Raw genomic sequence first — 26,267 nt, forward strand, 5'->3', positions numbered from 1 at the left:
CGACTACTAAAATAGTCACTGATTATTTTAATAGTCGATTAGTCGACTACTCTGTTACGAGTAAATATCCTGCATTTAAAAGTTCAAAAGTATTAGCTTTCATACTAAGGAAAAAAATACCTGATTTAATGTCTTTTCTCCACCTAGAAAAAGTACAGTCAGAGAATCTGTAAAAAGATTCCACAAAACTTGGACCCCTTTCTTTCCTATATTAACTCTATAACTTTAAGACAATTAATTTGCTCAGTAACTCTTTTTACCCCCTTTATTTTTAAATTTTTATTTACTCATTTTTATTTTATTTATTCATTTATTGTCTTCTTTATCTCTCCTGGCTTCTACTCAACTTGTTTGTTGTAGTAACAATACCTCTACTGTCTGTTACTTGCTTTGAAGTTTGCTCAATAAATACAGGCTACTAAAAGAAAGAATAAAAACACTCATTGTACAGAATGTCTAATTTCAGAATGATGCAGCCTCTATTATTGTATTATAATTATTGATGCATTAATGTTGATGTTGCAGCTGATAGCCTAAAGGTGGATACTCTACTTTCATTTTTTACTTTAACTACCGCTAATGTGTGAATATCTCCTATTATCCTTATCTATGGCCTAATAATACATAATAATTTATATGTTAATTGTATTCTCCATCATTAACCTTAATCTAGTAAAGTGAAGTAACAAGTAACTAAAGTTATTAAATAAAGTACAATATTTGCCTCTGAACTGTGGTGGAGCAGCAGTGTAAGGTAGTGGAAAATTGAAGTAGTCAAGTAAAGTACAGATACATCAAACTCTTCTTAAGTAGGCTGCAGTACTTGGGTAAATGTACTTAGTTATCCACCACTGGTTACAAGGATACTTTAAACATTCAGAAATAGCGTGGTTTGCTGGATTAGGTTTGACAAAAATGATATGTACAAGACATACAACTTACTTTATTTGTAGTAGGGCACCATTTTAGTAACCCTGCAAGGTGAGGAGCCACATAATATATATATATTCATGAAAGAGAGATGCAAGTTACAAATGACAATGACAACACAGGGATGGCAATCAGGGTGCAAAGTAAAAACTCTAACAGAAAGGCGTTACTATTTAGAGAGAATGTAAAGTATGAATGGGAAATAAATGCATGAGCTGTATTAGGGGTATCATACTGCAAGTGGCGGATATAAAAGAAGAAAAAAACATGTTAAGGAGTTGACAGCAGTGGATTGAGTATACTGACATTTGATATTTAACTCAAATGTGTAAAAAAAAAGACATGAACATGTAAACAAGCAGACAGAAGAATAAAGTAGTATTTACAAATAATGAAAAGCATAATGAAAATCAGTGTACAGTCATTCTGAGTTACACATTCAAAATAGAGTGGGAGAAAGTACAAACTTATTAAATCCCACCCCTTTTTCATAAGTCATTGAGTGAAATGAAAACAGTTTCCTTATATAAATAAACCTATACCTAAGACTTTTCTGAATATATTATTGTTATTACCATTTAACTTTGTCACACAAAAGTATCCCATGTATATAATAGTAATTACCAAATATCTATCTCACAAAAACCTATCTTAGTTTATAATATAAATTACAAATTATCCATGATTTACAAGTATAAACCAGTCCAAATGTATGCTATATAATACCAACTGTCTTTGCCTTACAAAAAATAAATATTAATGTTACTTATATATCTGCATCAACTCGTCCTGCTATCTTTTTATATTTAAATATGTGGACATATGAATTATAATTCTACCAATATATACATGTGTGTACACCCACATACCCATATACTTATTTTCATATTCATACATTGTCAATTACAGAAAAAAACAACAAAATATATCTATAAATAAATCTTTAAGAGTACATTTCACATTTTTAACTAGAATGACTAACTCATAATTATAATTATCATGTGGAAGTGAGGAAACTGTACAAATGAATGGAATGACACACAAATACAAAGCAATATAACATGTGCACAAATATAAAACAGAATAACACGGGTAAGAACAATCACATACATAACAGGATCATAAAATACTAAAATATTAAAACCACTCTGAGCAACCAAAGGCTATTGAAAACATGTTCATCTTAAGATTTGTCTTACAAGATGTAAAAGGAGCGATTAAGCTAAGCTGTTCAAAAATATATGAGTCAGTAAAGAATTTAAGGTTGTACAGTTTATCGGGTTTCAATTTGGTTTTAAAGTTGACAGTAATTTTTAAGTGTGGACCTATAAAACAGGATTTATGTCACTTCCCTCAGTGTTCTCCTCTGCCACACATGCAATACCCAAAATGGACAATAGGAGGAGATGTGGTACTGATGGTATGGACTCACATGGCATCTGCGGGTCTGACATTTGTAATGTTTCAATGCAATCTCAGTTAAAATGGAAAGACATAGACATTAGCTTCCCATTAAACTATTTGAAATGTGTTTACATTTTTTTATGGAGAGTAACTTTATTTAGATCTCACACATTAAGACATGCTGTGTAATGTTTTGGACTCTGTACTGGGAGAAGAGGCCCCACTGTCCAGTGTTAACCAGTATGACGTCACACAGACTTTTCATTGAAGCCCTGTAAATAAATGTTGTACCACTGAGCAACATTAACCACTACAAAACACAGTGTACATTACATAATATCTTTAGAGCAGGGACAGGAACCAGCAGTTCAGATCTACATGTGGCTTTCCTCTGTCACAGATTAACAGTCAAATGTAGACTAAAACGCTGACTCAGTTAGTTGGTTCACAGATTGTGGGGAATACCACCAGCTAGGAGCTTCATGTGCCTCTGCATGTACATCAGTGTACCTCAAGTGTCCTAACATACATTAATGATTATATAAAACCACCCTGTAGGTCATTTGAAACACAATAAATACATTCTTGACTATGACTTTTAAATGTATTTGTGTGTGTTTTTTTTTCTTGAGTATCACAGTGGTGCAGTGGTTAACACTGTCACCTCAAAGCAGGAGGGTTACTGGTTCAAACCCAGGGAGGGGGAGCCCTTCTATGAGGACTCTAAAGTGTGAATGGTTGCCTGTCTCTATGTGTCAGCCCTGTGATAGTCTGGTGACCTGTCCAGGATGTACCCTGACACCCGCCCAATGTCAGCTGGGACCCCTTCGCAACTCATAACAGGATAACCAGTTACAGAAAATGAATGAAAATGAATTCTTTATATTTATATTTTGGCTTCATATGTGGTCTGTCAGTGAGTCCATCACTTTGGTCCAGACTGAAATATCTCAACAACTACTGGATGGAGTGTCATGACATTTTGCAGACATTTATGGTTCCCAGAGGATGAATCCTACTGACTTTGGTGATGCTCTGATTTTTAGTTTTTGCACCATTATGATGGAATACCATGGATGGAATACCATGAATTCTTTTCGGTATGAGTTGTAGTAACTTTGAAGATCCCTTGATTTTTTAAACTAGCTCCATGTTTGAGTTAATTTAAAATCAATTACCTGCAAAACTGATGACTTTCCCAACAGCCTCGGCTGTACTTTGTGCTCAATGCTAAGTTGCATGCTGCCACCCTAAACTACAACGGTGAATATGGTAAACATGACACCTGCTAATCACCAACATGTTAGCATTGTCATTATGAGCACGTCAGTATGCAGGTGAAAGCACATCTGTGCTTAAATACAGGCTCACAGAGCTGCTAACATGGCTGCAGACTTTTTTTTTTTTTTTTTTTTACAGTGCAATGACTGATCAACTACATATGGGATATTCACGCGAATCCAACACATTACAGCAAACTAGGGATGCATGATAACATCAGCACTTCATTGGTACTGGCCAATATTGGCTTTAAAATGAAGTATCAGAATTGGACAATGTGGCTTCTTTTATTTTGCACAATGAATGAATATTAGATACATTGAAAAGTATTGTATTTCATGTCTCCATCTGCTGGTGGGCAATCACGATGCATGTTAATTCCTTTGCAGAAGAGAATTGATGATATCAATATTGGTATCGGTTATTAGCCAAATAAGTTCTTCCATAGCAACGTATTGGATATCGGCAAACAGTCCAACATCATGCATCCCTACAGCAAACTGTACCACCTGGCCAGCTAATCAAAAGACAATAAACTAATCGGAAGAAGGTTAGACCTATGTTATTCTTACAAGTAATGTAAAATGAGCAGCTGACTAAAATCAGACTTTTTATTTGTGTTATGTAAAAACAACACTTAATGAGCAGCTTATCTTTGCAGAGGTTTGCATTGAGAGGTTTTAAAAATATGGTATTCCTGAAATAAAAGGTAGTTTATCAACCCAATGGCCAGAAAATATGTTGGCATTGTGCATTTCTGCAAACCATGCATACGTTACCTTTGTATATCATTATGTAGTGGATATGTTGACACTTCACATTTCAACATTGCTGTGGTTTATGTTTGTTTAGGCTTAGAAACAAAATTCACTTGGCTATAGTTAGGAAAATATTGGTCTTTGGTTTTAAATACCTGCCTAATGTCTCAACAAAAAACAACCACTTTTCATGGCACTATCTAGTGGCAGGTTGCTACAAAACACTCACTTTGGTGCCTAAAAAGCCGTTGAAAACACAACAGTGACTGACTAAATAACTTAGCAGGCATCTTGTCTCGGTGACACACCATCCACCTCTCCAACCCCCGATGATAATGACAGATTATATACTATGTCACTTTAGAAACGTTGATATGATACATTTGTAACCCGCAACTTGTATTGATGGTTATTTGTGGTTTGCAGAAAAATTCAGTGCCAACATTTTCTTCTGGCGACTGTTTTTAAAGCACGCTTAGACGAAGTTGAGCCCAATAAGGGCATCAGGTCACTGCAGGTCAGCGCAGGAGGCTCTGAAGAGGTTTTCCTGTTTCTCCTCACAGACCTCTGCCACATAACTTACTGTAAACTGAAACCTCACATGTGTGTGAGAACATCTGCCCCGTAGATGATGTACACATTAAAACATGTCACTTTTTTCTCACTTATCTAAACAACATAAATTTATAACTGATCGGGACAGTAGTATTTTCATGACCCTCTTATAATTCCCTGTCAAACAATACCAAGTTGCATGATGGTTTTTGAGGCAGTTCCAGACTCTGTACTTTTCTGAAATTCATGGAATTCTTTGTGTTTTCAGTTTTTCCTTCAGGCATCCCTGTTTTTCCTCTCTGTGGACATTAATCTAGCACTTGTCTCGTCATGGGTGTTTATGTCCTGCTTTCGCATAATCCATCTCCATGTCCTTTGCCTCAATTCTGGCCTCCTGTTTGGTTTTATTCCAGGGTTTATCAATGGTTATCCGTCACAGAATGTTCTTCCAAAAGTTGTTGCTTAAGACCCCTAATTTAATGATTTCAGTTTGAGGGACTTGTGTTTAGGCCTAGTAGAAAAGCAGATGTTAGAAAGCAATTTGTCTCAATATGGAGATGACGGCCCGCGTGGCAGAAAGAGATCGAGGTCAGCAGTTGTATCAAAGTGTTTTTTTGTGATCTTGGTAGTAAGATGTGGAAATATTGTACAGAGGATTTTGAGTTTATCTCCAATAACTGTTGTTGTTTATTGATTTATTGTCATTTCATGACAGTGCACTAAATGTACCAGGTCTAGCTCAACAGCTTCTTTGCAACTAAAAACAGAAATAACACACTCAAAACTTTATATCCAGTAAAATCATCTCTAGTGATCCTTAATGGTGTGATCAGTTACCATGAGATCCAGGTAGATGTTAGAATTAAAGAGAAGTAAGGAGGAAACTTGAGGACTATGGAGACAATAAAGATATGTGAAAGGATGGAACTTAAAGGTCTAGAGTGTAGGATTTAGAGGCATCTCACAGTGAGGATTATAGATTGCTCAACTGGTTAAGACTCCTTCAGTGATCATTGTTCATGAAGCTGAATTATCCCCAGAGGTCTCTTCCTCTCCAAAACAAACAAACCCGGTCATTTAAATTGGTAATATCACTGACTCCAGCTGGTGTTTAGTTTGGTCGTTCTGGGCATGGTGCTGCAACAACACATTCTTACTCCAACCTCGCCACGTATCGACATTTGGTCACGTCTATGTCCCGATTTAATGTGAAAGGTACCCTGGGTGCATTAATTATTGACGCTGTGTCAAGTTCTGCATGTTACATACATTGTCTTCTTTCAAAATACACTTCCGTTTTCACAGGAAATTTACCATTTACAGTCTCTCTTTCAAAATAAAAGCACTACGTTGGTACAACAACGTATATTGACATTCTTTTTTCCTCCAACAACAAACGCACATGGTTGGGCTTAGGCAACAAAAGAACATGGTTAGGTTCAGGAAAAAAGAACAGGGTTTGGCTTTATAATCTTACAGGACGCAAACACCACTCTCCCAAGTGAAGGTTGGCATTTGTTGGACCATTCCACCACCCTTCCCACCCTCCCTACTTGAAGTTTCACTGCCTTAACTTTTGTTCTTGTTCAGCTGCTTTTCCCCCTGATGCCGCTGAGTGCCATTAAACTGTAACGGTAACCGGCCGTGTATGATGCCGACGTTAAACCACAGCTTTTTTCGTCAGTGTCTGTCATTCGCAAGTCACCGTCCAAGACCCGGATTTCAAAGATTCGGAGTGAGACCTGGCTCGCTGCAACATGGTCGACTCCATAGACAAGGACCCGCTCCATATGTAGATATAAACGGTTCATTCTGAAGGAACGAAAGACAAAACAATGAAAACACTATTCTTATTTTCAGGTACATTATAAAGAAATCATACTTCCATTTTTGCCACTATATTCCCCAAAAATCCTAGATACTGGACCTTTGACATCCCAACTTTTGATGACACCAATAACACTGAATAAACACAAACATTTATGGTAAACCTTTAAAAAAATTAACCCGACAAATCATTTTTTAAAAAGTTAATGAGGGGGTTGAAGACACAGGGATCCTAGCCTTTTTGGACTGGTTTACTGAAATCAGTAAACTAGCCTTTCATGAGCAGGTGTCTTGTGTCAGATGTCTTCTAGAGGTACCAATAGTGGACAGAAATATTTTGAAAATGGAGAAAATATAATGTATATCTAACTTTGGGCAACCGACATTAACCCATTGTGTTGGCTGTACAATTGGCCTACTTGGAAAATCTGGGGGGTGACAGGGGAACCAGGGTACTCCGGTGCAGGCACAGGGTCTCAGGGAGAGCGTGCAGGCTCCTCACACGTGGGCTTCCCCACCCCGGGGGCTTGAACCAGCAACCCTCTTGTTGTATTTATGTATTGATTTTTGTCTTTTGTAGTTAAGTGGTGTTTGTTATTCATGTTTTGTCTGTACTGTGTTAAAAAATATAGGATGAAGGCAGGTTTGTGGGTTGCCTTTTGTAAAAACGCTCGCCAGTTAAAGTGAAGAAAAAGCCAACCCCAGATTCACTATCATTTGGCATCCCCCCAACTATATTTGAGTAGGTACAGCTGCAGCTGGAGTTGCTATGTGACCCGCCCACTGTACCTACATGTCAGTCCATGATCAGCCTCCTTCGCTCCTTGACCATTAAGTCTTGACAAGAATGATAGGTTAGCGATTAGCTAGCTATGAAGTATTAGGTTAAAGAGAGGCATTAAGGTAATGGTAAGGGTTGGCTATCGTTATTTATAAAGGGAATTACAACTTGATGTATAAAGATTGATCAAGTTAATAATCAATATGTTTGGCCTCAGTTTTATTCACAAGGGTGTCGCATTCATTCAGATAGCCGTTGCGTTGGCGCATTTGTCTTGTACTAGTGCTGGGCGGGTTTGTAGGGGCGTATCATGTACACTGCAAACAGAATGTGTCTGCAACTGCAGCCATACGTGTCTCACTATATGTACATTTTCTCGGCACTGTGCCTCTTGGATGCCTGCTGCTTACGGTCTGGCACCTGGTCACTTCCTTTTTATAAAACCCTGACCTAACTATAGTAAGCATACATTGTCACCCTCCATTTTCTGTCTGTGCTTTGAGCTGCTGTGACATGTGCATTTCCCAAGTGTGGGAGGTACACGCCCATAAAGGTCCTGAACACAGAAAAGAAGAAAATACAAGCAGAGGGCAGAGAAGAAAAAATACACCACCCACACTTCTAGAAGGTCATAGGTGATGATGACTGGGCGTCAATACATTGTTTTTTAAGGAAAATCCTGCAGGATTTTTCTGTATGAAGTCTAAATCATTTAAATAAAAGACAAAAAAAGTTGCTCTATTTAAAAATGTTATGCAAAATGATGATAACACTACAATAAAATGACAGAATAGACAGTATCTCATAATTATTGCCACTGTGAAAATTGTTTATTAATTGACTAACTGGGAGGCCTGCTTAATTGAACTGTTTGATTATAAATCTCATACAGTTTTGTTTATTTTAATTATCATGATATTGCTTGAGGAATTTCAGAGAAAAGGTAAAGGTTAAACTAGGTTTCCTGGAACAATTTTACATCAAAGGCACGAGCTGGCACGAAATAAAACTCAGTGGAAAAACATCAGGGATCAACACAGCAGCATCAGATTCAAACACATTTCAAACTACAAAGGGTCAACAAGCCAATGCAAACGCCTCTCAAATCCTCCTTTAAGGGATAATTGTGGCAAATACTTTATGTTTTGAACCAGAATTTAAAGTAAAGCTGTGGAACTGTGAACTGAAGCAAAACCAGGTCCACAATGTTTTTCTGTCTCCCCATCGCTCTTTCAACTCTGCAGCTTTTTTTTCCACAAATAAGACCTGTGGTGGAAAACATGGAAATGCTGACATGCTTCGGGTTGTAAATGTGTAAAACAGCAGCTGTTTTGCATTATACACTCAAGTATGAGGGACGATCGCGTCTCACACTAACTTGTCTCAGATATGTCATTACTGATGTTAGCCTTAACAATATTTTGTGTTGTGAATAAAAACATAAAACATTGTTTTGAGAACAAATTTCAACTTGTGGAAAATTCAGGTACAATGAAGGAAAGCACAGCAAAAGACAGCAATCTCTTACTTTTGATGTTGGCATGTTTGGGTAGAAAGTGCTGTTTATCTTGAAATGGACACTCAAAGGCATTATGAAAGCATGATAATTAATTCATTCACCAAAGTTCTGTATCTTAGTTTTGACATACAGCCCCAAATACTTTAATTGCACAATTATTACAGATGTTTTTTTGTTATTCACTTCATTATCTTGCCATACAAAAGTTCAGAAAGGTGGTCTTCTAACAATAAGCAATAAAATGCCTCTTGTACATGAGGCATGAGGATCAATTGTTTCATTGTTGTCAAGCACATTAAGACGGTCAGTCCAAATGGCTAATAAGACACAAAAATAGAGTTTAACCACACATTTATTTACATCATGAAAATAATGTTCTCTTTTATAATCATGAATGAATGAATGAATGAAGGCCTTTATTGGCATTGCATGTTCACATACAACAAAATTTGCTGTCTCTCTTAAAAGAAAACTGTTCCAATTTACGCAACACACACTCACATACCCACTTATTAAAATAGGATAAGGCTGAAATATGATAAATAAGGTGCCATAAAAAGGACAAGATAAAGTGCATATGCAGTTCTCGTACATCTGTCCATGGTAGTGCAATTTAAAATTGTTGTTGTGGTGGGGGTGAAAGGAGGATTTGGGGTACGTCTGTGGGGTAAAAACTGATCCTCAGTCCGGAGGTGCGGCATTTCAGGGCCCTGTAGTGTCTTCCAGAGGGCAGCAGTGTGAACAGGTGGTGAAAGGGGTGAGTACTGTTGTTAACAATCCTGCAGGCTCTGCTGTGGCAGCGAGACCTGGAGATGTCTGGAGCTGCCCTGTCTGCTGCCGAACAGTTCCCATACCAGGCCGTGATGCAGTATGTCAAGATGCGCTCCACTGAGCAGTGGCAGAAAGACTCGGGTAATTTTGTAGAAGTTGGTCCTCCTCAGCATCCTGAGGAAGTATAGTCTCTTTTGGGCCTTTTTCACCAGAGCAGTAGAGTTTATAGTCCACTTGAGGTTTTCGCTGATGTGGATTTCCAAGAATTTTAAACTAGGGACCCTCTCCACCCCCTCCTCTCCTATCAGGAGTGGTAGGTGCTCTCATGTTGCCATCTGAAGTCAATGAAGACGTCCTTTGTCTTTTGATGTTTAGTGACAGGTTGTTCACTGCACACCAATGAATCAATGAATATGTTGTTCTCTTTTATAATTATCCATACGAAATTAAGTGTAGTATTCTTTGACTTATGCCCAAAACTGCTTAACATAACTGATAACTATGGTAGTAAAATACTTGTTGTCTTTTATTATGCATCTTTATATCTTGAAAACACAGAAAGATTTATCCAAATATCCCGATACTCACAATTCATTTGCGATCCTGTGTTAATATAACATTAATATTAAAAAATAAACATTATTAATAGAAAATAAAAGCTTCATCTCATTCGTCCAATTATATATCTTTAGTTAGTCTTACATCCAAGGGTGTACATTTTGTTTCAACACTGGGGGTACATATATAAAGCAGGAATTTGGGGGTCTTCTGACAGAAAATCTTGAGTGTCAAAGACTTAATCTCCTGAATTCTGGTGATTTTTTTGCACCAAATTGTGCCTTTTCTGCATTATTATTTCTTTTTTTAATCAAAATAAAAGTCCTCTGGTAGTAAATGTTTTCATATGACAAAATCTCTTTTAAAGTGTATGTTTAAAATACTTTTGACACACAGGACATTTTACAAAATTAAACCAGATATCAAGTCAGTCTGATAACAGATTATGTCACTCAGATAACAAATTCACGTGACAGCCAGAAGTCTCTCTCATGGTCATGTTTTGGCAATAGCTCCTACTTTCCAAAAGGTATCAGGTATCTTACTGTATGTGTCTTACTGTAGATGACACCTGAAATGAGCAAGTAATGTTTAAACCCATTTTTCCTGAGTTACATGTCTGGTTACTGAGTACAGTCCAGTCTAAGTTTAAGAAACGTGAAATCAGCGCAGCGTTACAATAAAATGTTACACAGCAACCAAGGTTAGTGAGGAGAGTTAAGACGTCTAAAGAGCTGTCAGGAATCCCCAGTTGAGAGGAAAAACAGACAATAAAAACCTGAATTAAATGGTGAAACTGAAACCAATATCACACTGTAAAAAATTATTCAAAATCAAGATGGAAAAGTATGCAAAAATCACAAAAAAAGTCAAATCGCAGCTCAGTGCAACAAACAAACAAATAAAAAATTTAAGACATGTAAAACCAATTAGTCTATTTGACCATGTTATCATTGATACAGCTGATTTCATCCATATTACCAACAATCTAAAATTTCTTTTAAAATAAATAATAATAATAAAAGATAATAAATAAAAGATCCAATGACAAGGGGTAATGCAGAGGACGTTGTTTATAGTAACAAAACCAAAGATAGTAAACGCCCTTCTGAAACTCTATGGATCCACTTGGCCTCTTTTAGCTAACTTGTATTATGGCTCATTTACTGTACATTCACTCTCACCGCTGTCAGCATGAAGCTGTTTTCAGCAAACAAGCTCTAATAAAGCCATTAACCCGGGTTCAATGGGTTTATCAGAGCCAGAGTTAGTGACTAAAGAAATGTCTTGGGAGCTGGTGGAGACCAAACCATGGCTGAAAACTTAGTGATTACTGGACTTGGCACGTTTCAGGAGGCAGCAGTGATGGATATTTAGATCCTTTAATGAGGAAAAGGTAACATTTTTAAGTCCTGCACTGAAAATTTTATATCAAAATATTAATATTATTAAGTAAAAATATGTAAGTATGATTAGGAACATGCACTACAAGTATTAATAGTGCTCAAAGCACAAAAAAGCCCCCCCTTGACTGTTTAATCTTATTATTATTACTACGTAATATAAAAGCAAGATTTTGACTATTCTGTATGGGACTGACTACAGCTAATGATTATTTTCATCTGCTTATTATTTTCTTAATTATGCCTAATTGATTGATTGCTTGGTTATTTTATTTATTAAAAAAATCTGAAAATAAAGAGAAATGCTGTCACAATTACACAGAGCCCTATCCGCTGTAACAGTAAGGGGATAACAATAAAAATGGTATATATATGGCATTCAGGTATAATGGGACAATAGAAATTAAGCTAAAATGGGAAAGTTTTGTAAAGTAAAATCAGCAGTTTTTAGGCTACCAGGTGCCATAACATCATGAGATATTATGCTATTGTGTGGCTCCCTGTCACATCATATTTTTGTTGCTTTAAAGATGATGCAGTGAGTCCATGTCAGCCATAATAGGCCAGAATTAGCCATTATGGTTACACGCACGCCCAGGCAGAAAAGTTGGTTGATATTTTTAAATAAGTAGTTTGGTTAGATCAATAATTTAATTATATAGCGACTGAACTGACACATGGATTTAACCATAAAATACAAAATACAAACAAATGTGACTGTCCCATTTTACCTTTCCAGCTGTTCCATTTTACCTGAACATGTCATTGGAGTGATGTAGGGGTTCTTATGTGTTTCCAGGTCCAAAGTTTCTAAAGTAGGGTAACATTTTCTTTATAGAAATACAACAGAGATCCATAACAAGTTGTAAAGGTAAAACTCAAGGTAGTTTTCAGAATCTTGGGTGTTTTCCTTTGTAATCTACCAAAAAGTTACCTGATTTCACTCTGGGCCTACAGTATTTACCTCAAAAATGGAGTGGAAGTAAAAGGTGGCATGAGAAGAACATATTTAAGTTAAAAACAAGTGCAAGTACTCAAGCATTACAATTTTTCACAGAACTAAGTAAATGTAGCCTAATACATTCTACCACTAGGTGACAGAAAAATAACCAATGGGATACTACTGTTGCTCTGTATCTCCTGGATTTGTAGCCTGCGTAGCAAGCATTTAGCCATCAGGGCTGCCTGTCTGTCAACTTTCAGTTCTTTTGCCAGTAACACAGTGTAAAGATGTCACCTTACATTTTACTTATTGATCAGGGTGTTATTTCATTGTTGCCTGCTTCCATGAAGGTGTTGCCGCCGGATGACAGACAGCTGTCTGAGAGCTGAAACACGGAAGCGACATGCGTAATAGTCCGCCACACCTTTACTGAGGTACGCATGCGCGAACGGGTACAGCCATTTAAATTTAATGCAGCACTGCCACACCTATATTGAAGTACGCATGCGCGAACCATTACAGTTGTTTGAAATGAAGCGCGGCACAGATGCTACAAAAGTGCGGCTTTCCGACAATATATTCTGATAAATATTATCACTTAAAACATAGCCAACATTAGCTTACGTTATTATATTTCACAACAGTTGGTCAATGATATCGAGATAGACGCTAGAATTATTTTTGTGCCGAAGGATGTCCTAGCATACTTTACACTAGCTAGCTAGCTTAGGTTAGTTAGCTAAGTTATAACATTAACATTGCTAACATAACTTTAGCAGATAATGTTATATTTGTGTGCGCGGCATCATTAACAACGTATAAACAGGGCTAATGCTATATTCTTAATAACATTAGCTACTTTATTAAAAGGATTGCCCCTAAACTTGTGGAGCATAACAGGTACAGTATTTTTTAACAGCTGTGTTAAGCTAAGCAAAACATTGACCTATGTTAGCTATGGTATGCTAGCTAACTGATGCTGAGTCATTATGCTGAAACTGGCAAGTGAAAGAGAAGTTCAGCAGGCTAATGTCTTTTTTTTCACTTTCCAAGAAAAGTAAACATCTAACCCTCTTTCTTCTCATAATGTCTAATAATACATATGTTGAAAACATGGTAACTGTCTTCTTGTGGATGTTCCTGTTTTGCAATAGGTTAATTCACCTAAAATACATAAGTTAGTTAGTGGTCTTGGCCATTTTTAACCTGTTACGGATAACTAATCTCAAAGGGTCATGGTGGAGCTAAAGACATGGTCAGTTTTCTTAGTTCTTGAAAGTAAGTTTGTAGCTTTAGTATGAGTTTATTTTCCAACATTTGGGAGGGATAAAAACTTAATAACAAATAGAAAGGGCCAGGGGTGCATTTAATTTATTTGTCCAGTCACAAGTTGCCCAAATTTTTTTCTATTTTTAGTTGTAATAAATGAATGGAGCCACAGAAGCTCTGTATGAAAATCTCCCAAATCCTACTAATAGAAAGTCAGAAAGCTTGGGGATAATTTGAGGCTTGAACTGAAGAAATCCCCAAACCATGTGTAATCCTGTAAAGAAAACAATAGGGAGGAGCATGGACAAGTCTCATAGCTTTGCTTCTAAGCATTTAAATATTTTTGGTGTGAAATTATCTCAATAGATCATTGAGTTCTAGTCTTTGAATATTGATGATCTTTGAGGTATTAATGATCTGATGCTGGGTTTAGTGAAAGCAAAACTGATACATAAAGTAATTTCTCAGTCTTTCTTGAGTAATGACACAGCTTTGTTTTGGACACAAACTGAGTAATCATATTTTCATCTGATTACTGTTGCACCTGTTAAGTTTATACATATAAATGATCACTATTGGATGTTTAATTTAAGGTATGCAGGCAATGCCAGCTAATCGTGCCTTGTTGCATCCAACAGATGGCGCTGTAGATCCAAAATACGTAATGCACAGCTAAAATAAATAAACAGTCCCATCAAGTGTCTCATAAAAAGATACTGTAGTAATCCTGTAACTCATTGTAGAGGGTTTTTGAGGAACTATGCGAGTTTAGGAATATTAAAGGGATTTATCTGAACAATTTGAATTAAAAACATCAAATTATCTGTGTGACAGATAGCTTTATGGCCAAAATATATAAAGGTAAGTTTTTACAGGTGCAAGTACCAACATAATAGATAAACAAGAAAAATCAGTGATATTTAAAGAAACATTTATCAGGTATTAGTTGTTTTTTTTTTTAAATTTAAGACGCCTTATTGTTGTATGTATGTTCTTGTATTATTTTTATCAACCTGCTATTTTTGTGTGATTGATTTTCATTTTACAAAACTACAGATGTTTTAGTATTGTTTATGTTTTCAATAACTTCCACAGATTGCTGACTTCATGTTAACTGTGTGTTTAGGCACTGACCCTGCCTGGCATAACTGTGCAATGACTTGGTCCAATTGTGCCGTGGTGGGGGTTGATCTGATAGAGTGATGGTGGTGCAGCCGTGGGGCAGTTTGACCTCCCACCGGAGGAGTGGCGTTGACAGAAGGATGGTCCAGCAGATAGAGGCGGCAGCATGCTCAGCGCAGTCGCCGCACAATGCCACATACAAACTTACCCGAGCTGTGGAAGTAGACATCTTTACCTTCATGCCACCGCAAGGGTGAAAACAGGAGCCAAACATATAGAGCCAAAGATCAGAACTACAGCGGTAAGTCAGTCACTTTTGTTTCACCTCGAAGTTGTTGACAACTGAATTTCCTCAGGCCAGTGCATGTGTGAAGAGGCGTCTCAAGCATAAATCACCATAATATGCCTGCAGCGTGTCACCGGTGCCCTCAGGGATTGAACGGCTTTATCGTGCTTTATGTCACTTTTTAATATATTTCGAGTTATGGTGTCTCCGTTGTCTAAAGTTAATTGGAACAATTTATCACGCGATTAAAGGGGGGCTTGTGCGTAAATGCGCAGTGGGAGGGTGTTTTGTTTATGTTAAGCGCTTCGTTTGGCTAGTTAGCATGATTTATAAGGCTGAACTTCCTTTGCTGTTCATTAGTAGGAACCAAAGCAACTGCATCATGTTATAAAGTCTGCTGTTGCTCTGCAAAGTGTACTGAAATTTATCACAGGATTACTACAGTTCCTTCAAGGTGCACAAAGAAAGTGTCAGCATGATGTTGGTTGTATTTCTCCTTTTTTAAGTGTACCTGTGGCACTGCTGTGATCATATTTTGCTGTATTGTGTTTTTGAATAAAATCAGTTATTAATGTTGGACCAACAACAGACCCATATTAAGTCTTACTGTTACACCTGTGTAGTATAATATCCTTAAGATTTTTTTCATGGTGTTATTGTAGCCCAAAACACTTAATTTTCAGTAAAGCATTTGGGGTGCAAAAGATCTTGTGAATGTGCATTGAATTCACAGAAAGCAGAAAAATGACCTCTTCTCTATTTGTTACTTTGTCAGGTCAAGCATCAGCAGCCGCTCTGGTGATCCGCTCTGCTCAGCACATTCAGTAAGGAGATTTATCACACGCAACCTGAAGAGATGAGCAGCGGCAAGAAGTAAGTGACTTCAACGAGCTTTAAAGGAGTGCTTTTCACTCCACGCACCGATACTTGACCTTACATAAATTGAATAAGACGTGTAGAAGAGCCCGCAAACAGATACTGGTACTTTAAATAAGGAGGAATGAATGCTTAGAGGTCAGGTTCACTTGAGGAACAAGTGATTGCAAACAGATACTGGTACTTTAAATAAGGAGGAATGAATGCTTAGAGGTCAGGTTCACTTGAGGAACAAGTGGTTTGGTAATGAGGCTGACATGTTACAACAGGCTCTGATTGCCAAGAAGGTGAAATGGTCTCAGATACTGATTTCAGTATGTTGGCTCTAGCTGACTTTGCTGTATTTCAAGTTAACTTAAAAGTAAATCATATCTTATTTAAATGTACCACTTACCTGAGGAACGTCTTCTGTATATGCATACGACAGAGCTGGGTGTTGACAGTTCCCTGAAAGGTCATTTAAAGTTTGAACATGTTAAAGTTTAAGCGTCTAGACATGAACTGCTGTGTAATTGCTTTGCAAGGATTCCAGCCTTGGAGGCATACCTCAGATAGTGTAAACAAAAGACACCACCTTTGTAATCACAGCTTATGGTTATAAGACTGACAGGAAAACGGACATTGTTGGTTTATCTATGCATCCTTTAAAGTGGACTACTACCAAACTGGTTAATAGATTTTTTTAAGTTGATTGTGGTTAGTGGCACAGGTGACACATTGTCACTTGCGTTAGTCTGGTTGCTGTCAGAAAGCTATCACCAGAAATTTGCCTATGCTGATGCATAAAGAAATTCGCCAACAAGAGTTTGAATCATTCAATTATTTGGATCCTGTGTAGTCTCAACTAATTTTTCTTATTTTGAGATACAAGATCCTGTTATAAATTCTGAAAATCTATTGTTCCCCTAATAATGCTGATGTCCTCAAGTAAAGTGATGCAAAAAGGGAAAAAAGCAAACATTATAATTCAGTTAAAATCGGTGAAAACAGCCATAGAAAATTATTGAGTAATTTTTTTCAAAAAGCTATGTGTTATTATGATATTGGAGGCACAATTCCAGGATGTTAAATCCCAGTTCAGCCCTGCATTTTGTTTCCCCCCTTAATCACAGAGTAAGCAGTGGGAACTAATGATGCAGAAAGTACAGAAAGTACCAAGAAATAAAGTTTTGAATTTAAACCTTGTTTGCAGTAAAATAAAAAACTGCTGTCAGTTGAAAATCCTGTGTAGCTATCAGTTAACTAAAACTGTAGGTATTCATTTATTGTGTAGAGAAACTCTTTTGAGGTTCAGGGGAATCTGATATCTGATGACATTCTGCCTTCATCGCATGAGGGATTTGACTTTTCAAAACTTGACTGGAGAACAGGTCACCAGCTACATGACCGGGACACATTTACTCATATCTCATGCAATGACTGCAATAAATACTGTACACCATAATAACACAATCTGGATGCCTTAAGGCTGTTTGATGTTTCCATGGTTTGGACACCCTGTCGACACTTGCATCAGCTTGGGTACAGAGAACACACTCACCTCTCTAAACAGATAGTGAATGTAGGCTACATGCAGATTACTGTAGGCCCTACAAGGACAGGGAGAATGATACGTTATCTGTCAAGCGAAAGACAGATAGCAGCTAATATACAATCAAGAGTGCAAAGTAACAGCTTGACAAGTTTTGATTGCTTGCACAGCTTGTAATAAGGTTGAGATATTTCCCGTCCAGCTTTACGGGATCTTGATAGTGGAAACTGTTTCAGTGATCTAAAACATAAAAGGCACAGCTGAGACCAAAAATGTCTCTAAATCACAACAAATCCCAAGTAAATACTACCAATTCCAACCCTGGAATTGACAGTATAAGGACTTGTAACCCCACAAGTTAGTCCTGAACTTTGGCATCAAATCCTAAACATGTAATATATTATAGCCAATATTGTAGTCAGTGTCACTTAACGCAAAACACACATTTGCCTGATTATAGATAGAAGTACATTAAGGTAATGAAGAAGTTGTAAGAAAAATAGAAAATAAAAGTTAGTCCACATCAGAGGCCTTTTGATTTTAGTGAAGAATGAAAGATTTAAATGAACACCTTTGTGTTTTACTTTGTGTTGTGTAGCATAATATATTTCTGAATTAATCCTTTTTCTGCAAGGTACAAACCAATGACAGCAGTCTACAGTGTACACAAGCATCCAAAGATTTTACACCATCATTAGTTTGTAGTTCTACTGCTTAAACTGCTGCTGTTGTATTAAAATGTGGTTGAATAATCAATCATTCATTCACTCATGGTAGCTTGTATTTCATATGCAATTTAAAATTATGCAAAGAGTTTTTGTCTCCAAGTGATATTTTCTTTGTTGATACTGATATAATCTTTAAAGCCAAAGTTAATCATGTTGGTAGCATTACAGAACCACAAAGAACTCTGCCAACTTTGTTTTGTTGTTGGAAAAATGAGGAGTTCTGTAAAAGGTACTACTCTGTAAAAGGAAACTTGGCAATCTGTTGATAGAAGCGAGTTGGAAAAGATATGTTATAAATTGTCTGCTGTGCAGTGTTTTGATTAAGGGTTGAAAAGCATTCTGGGAAAACAGACAACAGGGCAAAAGAGTCAAGGTAAATAAGAAATAAGTACAATTTTATTTTCAAAATCACAGAATTACTCCTTGAGTGCACATAACATCACACTCTGTCAATATGCAGCCATGAAAGTGGATTAATGATTTTAGTCTCACATCATATCCAAAGCATTAGCCTTTTTTATTGCTAATTAAGTTCACTAAAACATAATGTGTTCTAATCCTCTCCTTCTCTGACAACATTGTAAGTTCAGTGTAGAAATCTAACTTGGGTGCAAATGTGTGTAGGCGGCAGGCTCATGCAGTATGGAGCTTGGCCTGTTATTTCCATGATTGTTCCATAGGTGGCAATGGAGGAAGTAGGAAGGCCAGTGTTAGTAGGAAAGCTGGTGAAGTCCAGGAATAAAACAGCTCCCCTTTTTAATAGTGGCCGGATCATGGTGTTGTTTTAAAACTCTTTACAGATTGACCCAGAGCAGACAGAGGTACACATTATTGTTAAAGCTTGATAAGCTGGTTTCTTGTTGAGATGCTTCTGAGTGATCAATCAGCCTACTGAATCAGAATCAGAATCAGAAATACTTTATTGATCCCCGAGGGGAAATTATTTATGTTACAGGTACTGTATCTGAGTTTTAGGTAATATTATTAAATTGATCCAGCTTTAGAAAAATGCATGTTTTAGTAGGAACCAACACTTTCTCCAGAAGCTAAAGGTGGCATTTTGATATCAGTTTACCTTTTTTAAAAACCTTTTTATGAAAGACTTTAAAGTAAGCAATGTTAGTTAAGGATAAAATTACTGTCAGTCACACTGATAAAGCACAGAAACATACTGGTAGTGTCAGTGGGTTGTGAAAATGAAATAAAAGCGGCTTTATTTCTAGAATAATTGTAGCTTGTGAGTTAATAAGCTCCTACAACTTAACACAGGAAGTGTTCCAGTGTTATTTTTTGTATGTACTTACAAAAAATGTACTTAACCTCCTATTCTGTCTTTGCAACCTTTCAAAACAAGACTGATGAATTGAATCTATTAGTATGTGTGACATGAAGATTATGGGGCACGATGCAGTGAGCAGAGAATGTCTTCTCATGAGCAGCACATTGAATCCTGACCATCTGGAGGAATACTGTTGTGCAGCTGACCTTTTGACCTCTGAGACCTCTGTGTCCAGGGTTTCCCCTTGCCATTTTACTTAGCCCATGCTGTGCAGTCCACTTTGACCTAGAATGGACTAAGTTGAGTTGGAGAACATCATTTGTTCGTTCATTAATTTGTTTTAAATTTTGGTGTCATGCCTATTGGCCCATCCACCATTGGCATGAAGAATACAACAAACACAAAACAAAACAATAGTCTAAATGAACTGCTCACACAAGGAGCCACCACCAAATATTCGTCCACCATCTCATTAAAGAGCTCCTTATAATGCTGATGGTATTAATGACATTATCACATCAAATGTACATCTCCTCAATTCAAGGGATTACCAAACACTGCGCTGTAATATTAAATTATAGCCTCATAAATCAATAAAGGAATATTGGTATGTGAATGGGCAAACAACTCTCACAATATTAATCTTTTACTACAACTACTTCTACTAATATAAATAATAATAATAATAATTAATGATATTATCAAACAAGATCTAAATTTCTGTGGCCAAATCTGACTCAAAATTACTGTAGATTTTATTTATTTATTTATTTTTATTTAAAGATAATTATTAACCCTTTAACTTATCTGTGACAAAACAATAAGAATGTGATTGTTTCAGAAAACAAACCAATTTATCTGTGATCCCATTAGGATAAACCCAGGGCTTAAGTATTTCCGGTATTACTTGCAACATGGCACGTGTATTTGTGTGTTTTGGTGAATGAGTGTTGGGTGGGGTCTGTTTTTATGCTTTGATTGGCAGTGGACTGACAAAGTTAAATATGTAAATGAGCTGTTTTGGTGAAAGACTGCAGTGGTTTCCTTTTTCTGTTATTATGGTAGCCACTGAGTGACTGAGAATACATACTCTATCGCCCCCACCACAAAAACAAACAAAACTTCCATTCAGAGCCAGCCTGAATTAAACATTTTTTTGTTTGTTGGGAAACAGTACGGTTTGTTTGAGGTGAGAATGAACGTGTGTTGAGTTGTCTTGAAGCGCAGCGGAGGCTCTGACACGCCGACCTGTAACGGGCTTCAGTGTGTGTTGTCACTTAAGTAAAGCCGGCGTAATCCTGTAAGGGCGGATGAGTAGACAGACATGTGATGCCCCACTTGTTTCTTAGGTGGAGGGTGGTGGAGAGGGGGGCTGGCAGGCTTTACCGACCAGATGGAGAGGCTTTGTAGTGTGTGTAGGCGTGTGACTGATTAGACAACACTAACTGATACTATTTCAAATGTTTTTTTTCCCCCCAGTAATCAAACACAACACCTTGATTGAGTGTCTAACAGGTGAAGTGTCGACAGAGACAGACCCAGATCTCGGTGGGTTCAAGTCTCAGTCAGTCTGGATTTTATCGCGCATGATCAGCACCAGTCACTCTGGCTATCACACTCAGTTAGCAGAGACTTCCTGCCCTCTCCCTCACCCGCCTCTGCCAGATTAAGTCCATTACATCGTACCTATTGACTACGCACTTGGCCCCGCTCAAGGACGACACACATTCTCACACCTGAGGGTAGTTTACTCACTGAAAAGCAGATTTTAAGGCGCTATCTCAGAGCTCTGAGGTAGCCACATAGCGTCTCTGTCAATGAGTCTTTAATGGGTGGAGATGAGCGCTACCAGCAGCACCAGACTGAGCCCCAGTCCGAACCTATTACAGGTGAACGAGCCGAAGCGCTATGGCTCCACGTTGTCTTTGGAGGAGAGGTGTGAGCAGTCTTTCTTCCTCTTTTACTACTACAGGATGGAGGATGAGGCGGTGCTAGACCGGGGGGCGTCCTTACTCAAGCACATCTGTGACGAGGAGGAGGTAGAGGGTAAGTTTGCCTGTTCCCTTCTTTGCCATAACCTCTCGAGCCAGGGTTATGACACTGTATTCTGTTATTTCTTTGCATGTTATCAAAATAGTCTTATTTGACTTTATGTAGATTGCAAAGTAATGGAAACACAAATGGCAGGAAACATCAAATATGGTGCATTATAGATATTTCTCCAAGGTTGAACTTCTTCATGAAATATTTTTCCAGTTCCTAAAACCTCAGGAAAGTTCCTGAAGTTCCTTAGATGTCACTGAATTTAAAAAAACAACCCAAAAACATTTATATGTTAGATTTTTTTCAAATAAGAGATTTTTTTTCTAAAACAACTTTGTTCCTCTGAATTGATTTTTCCAAAGTAAGGGCACTCACTGAGAGAGGCAGGAAGCACATAATTTAACCTTTGGGCAAGTGCCAAATTTCACGCACTTCCTGCACGTACACCTCAACTCAGGTAACGCCTCACCTGTTTACCATGCTGGCATGAGAGAGATGTAGAACACGCAGCACGTCACCCTGTGTTTACCTCACTAATCCTCTCAAAGACCTACAAGACAACAAAGAGAAAGGAAACAAACTTAGTTAAATTTTTGATTTTTTTTAAGGAGTAAATCTAATACAGTAATATTAGTATTATGTTCTGTTGGCATGTTTATGATTGGGCTAATGCCATCAGGGAATGTACACTAGTTGAACTGCAAACATTTCAATTTCTTATCATAGTTTCTATCACAGTTAACTGGAAAATTGTATTTGACAAATGATTTATACATTTTATTTGTAAGGCAGATTTCAAAATTGAGTGAACCTTGCAGACAAGCATGTCAGAGTTTCTCACTTTTATTAATACTATAGTCACAGAAGGCCCTTAGAGTAGTCTTTTTTTTTGTAGTTGCTTTAGTATTTATAATATTTTTATGCTGTTGGTGTAGAGGACCATCTTTTCTTAACAAGTTATTGTAGCTTTTTCTTTCAAACTCTAAAATGTGCTGCATTTCTCTCATTTCAGACAGAGTTGCTGTAGAGTCAGCTAATTGCAAATTAATTCAGAAGCCCATTTACTTTTTTCAAAACTATCCTCACTGCTCATATTGCCTCTTGTTGCCTGGGAGCAAGGTTAGGTTTACATGGTGATGACATTAACCCGCAGCCAACATCATGGGTTTCTTGGTTCTACTCCAGCAGATTAAAGGGCCTGGCACAGAGCCAGTTTAACCATCCAAGAGCCTCATGGTTTGTTGTGATTTTTTTTTTAGGCAGAAGTACTTCAAATGGTTCCAAAACCCGTATTTAAGTTCCTTCAACGACTAAACTGGGAAAACTGAATTTGAGGATTGAAAACTGTGTACACAAATGCAATGTTTGCAATAAATTCCATTATTTTGTTTAAGCGGCCCGCTTTTCCAATCAGACTGTAATACCATGCAGCAGTAATGCAACTTAGAAAAAGATTAATGCAGAGTTAATGTGATAGGTTACACTGTTTAAGCAAGCTTTAAAAGCCTGCTAGTTTATTTTTGCACTGTATAGAAATTCTATTTTATTTACTTATTCATTTCTGGTCAAACAATGTCATGGTTTGTTAACTTTTGTTAAGCTGACAAACCAGATTGTTTTTAACAAAGAACCATCTGAGAAGCTGCTAGCTTGCCTGCTGCATATGCCACTTGCAGTGTATGTGGTCCACTGAATGTGAGCAGTGGTGTTTCTCCCACAGGTCCTACCCGTGAGCTCAAGTAGGCGGGACTAATAGAGTCATAATTGACCTTGTTTGCAGTTTTAGGTGTCCTGTGAACTGTTTTACAGATGTTTCTTTTATTAATGGTAGTCTATGGAGAAAAATGCTTTTTGGGCCAAAGGGGATATTTTGGCTGCAATACCACGAGTGGCCACTAGAAAAAAATTAAAGCAAGGCTTTAGTGATGTTCCTGGTGGCCTAGTTGTTACACACACCTAAACCATGTCTGTGCCTGCTAGTAGCTCCTCTCAGGATGCTGATTGGTCAGAACCACTGGTGGTGCGGACACAAATTAATTACTTGAAGCCTGACAAAATGGATTTTTTTGTGATCTCATAATCCCACAATTCTCGCATGATCTCGTGATATCACAAGAATCCAGCTGCTATGCAAGGTAAAGCTTTTATGTAAACTGTATTTGATTTGTAATAAATGGGCTAAAACATGCAACATCACTGATATAATCCTTAACTTTGTTGTATACATGATGAAAGTACACATAACAGAGTCAACTTTTGAATTGCACAGCAATGACCCTCATGCTGGGGGTCAACATTTTGTCAGGTGTCACCTCAGCTTGAACCCAGCTTCGATCTCTGTAACTTCCTGTGAGTAACCAGCGTCTCAGCTGTGTTTGCATGTGTCCAGGTCTGCTGGCTAAATCTCTATTTTGGAGTCTCCACTGAGCTCAGTCTCCTCCCCGCTGCTAGCCCAGAGCAGACAGCCTGACTCAAAGACTGATAAAAAGAACAGAAGGAGATGAGGTAGCTTGACATTTCTCACATTGTACAAGATAAAAGCCTAGACGAGGAACTTTAGTCCAATGGCTTCAGTTATCTTTATCTGACACTGATAAATCTGTCGTCTCACCCAAGCAAAATATTTGGTATCTGAACTCTGCGTCACGGACGGTGTTAAAGCTCAAGATAGACGATTTAGTTACGTATGCACGTGAACACTTACATGTGGCGTAAGTAGGTTAAATGTGTGTATTATTGTGACATAATTCAGGGTTTCAAGGTATTGCCTGTTACAGCTGAGTCAGAACTAGGGAGGAAGGGTGATAATGTAGTCTGACAAAAAGCTATTAACATCTCTTCCCCCTTATCCAACAGAGTATTTTTTAAAGCTGTTTTGTATTAGCATGCTGTCAGTGCTGCGTGGCGTGTTGCCATCCCTCCCCACTGGTCTGGGCAGATCCCAGCGGCGGGGTTACTGGGGAAACTGGCGGTGGCGTTGCCTCTCCTCAGAAATCTAGTGAGCTAAACAAACCTCCCCGCAAACACAAGGATTTTATTTCATTCAGTGTGCGCTTACAGGCAGCTCCAAAAGAAGTTCTTCTTCCACACAAAAAAAAGAAGAGGAAGTCGTTACACAAAGCTGCTCTGGCAGTGTGCAAATCTTCCTTTCCAGCTCCTTGACTCAACTATTTTTTATTCCTTCTCCATCACTCTCCTCTCATTCTTTCACCTCCTTTCTCGTTGTCGTTCAGCTTATGCAAACGTCTTCACGCTTTGCTTTATTGCTCATCTATCAGCATGGTCGTCTTTATTTCTTTTTGTGTGGCTGTGTCTCTGTTCTTTTTTATTGTCACTGTCCAGCCATCTGCTTCTGGGTCTTGCAGTATGGCAAGTCTGATTGCCTCTTTGGTCGACTAATGTTATAAATGAAGCACTATAAAGGTGAAAGTTTACACAAATAATTCTGGGCATTTATGTAAAGCTGTTTTTACTCCATGAGTTTGTATTTCTTAGAATTGTGAATGGTGGTGCAATACATAGCTTTGGCCTACTTTAGCCTGAGCGTTGATGTAATCTGTTTAAACAAGTGAAAACATCTCCGTTGGTGTACAAGACCTTCGAAATTGTAGTGTAGTGTATACTTCTATGTCAGTATCATACTTCTATGTCAGTATTAAGTTGCTCATAATGATATCTCATTGTTATTCTTAACTGTGTTATTATGACAATGACAAGTAAAGAATTGATTGATTGAATAGTATGTAATGAATAGGGGAGGTTGGTCATTCTGCTTTAACGAGCTGCCGAGCATGTCTTTAGCAATTTGTTTAATCATTTCTGGTGTGTTTTTGTGCGTTTTAGGCTCTGTTTACATGTATACTGTTAAAGACAAATTTTTACCCTCTGTTTAAAAAAAAAAAAAAAATCTGTCTACATGACCTTAATTTTACAAAATATCTCCTCGCTAGAATGCAAAGACGACTCCAAAAGCTTGCAAGCGTCAGCTAAATTCCACAGTCTCCCCTTGTCGCAAAGGTAGTAAAGTAGGGCTGGGCGATGTGGCTAAAAATGTTGTCATGATAAACGTTTTCGTATCAGTCGATATCAATAATTATGGGTATGTATATTATATATGTATATATGTATGTATGTTATAGGGTAAATGTTAAATCATTATTTCTTTTAAGGCTGAGTTTTGTTCCTAAATGAAAATTGAAGAACCCATACGATTTATTGTAGTTTAAACTATTCTTTATTGTCAGAACATGTAAACATTTGCCAAACAGCAGAACATTTCACACATCTTAGGTGGATTCAAAACAATTCTAATCATATTTATGTCAGTTAATTAATAAATAGACAGAAGTCTGGTCAGCAATATGTCAAACTCTTTATACAGACATTGTAAAACATTTTGTAAG

The 26,267-nt window shown here is 37.5% G+C and overlaps 1 protein-coding gene across 5 annotated transcripts in view; it reads left to right on the top strand.

The window, feature by feature from the left end:
- The first annotated feature begins 15,285 nt into the window (after positions 1 to 15,285).
- slc4a4a (solute carrier family 4 member 4a) overlaps positions 15,286 to 26,267 on the top strand; it is a 78,492-nt gene continuing 67,510 nt past the window's right edge. For all 5 annotated transcript variants that reach the window (XM_033619483.2, XM_033619484.2, XM_078170506.1 and 2 more), the window contains exons 1-3: positions 15,286 to 15,422; positions 16,183 to 16,280; positions 21,794 to 21,867. In XM_033619483.2, coding sequence (XP_033475374.1) covers positions 16,264 to 16,280; positions 21,794 to 21,867 — 91 coding nt within the window. In that variant the 5' untranslated portion in view covers positions 15,286 to 15,422; positions 16,183 to 16,263. The remainder of the gene's footprint in view (positions 15,423 to 16,182; positions 16,281 to 21,793; positions 21,868 to 26,267) is intronic.

This window comes from Epinephelus lanceolatus, chromosome 9, assembly GCF_041903045.1.
Source record: "Epinephelus lanceolatus isolate andai-2023 chromosome 9, ASM4190304v1, whole genome shotgun sequence".
Classification (NCBI taxonomy): Eukaryota; Metazoa; Chordata; class Actinopteri; order Perciformes; family Serranidae; genus Epinephelus; species Epinephelus lanceolatus.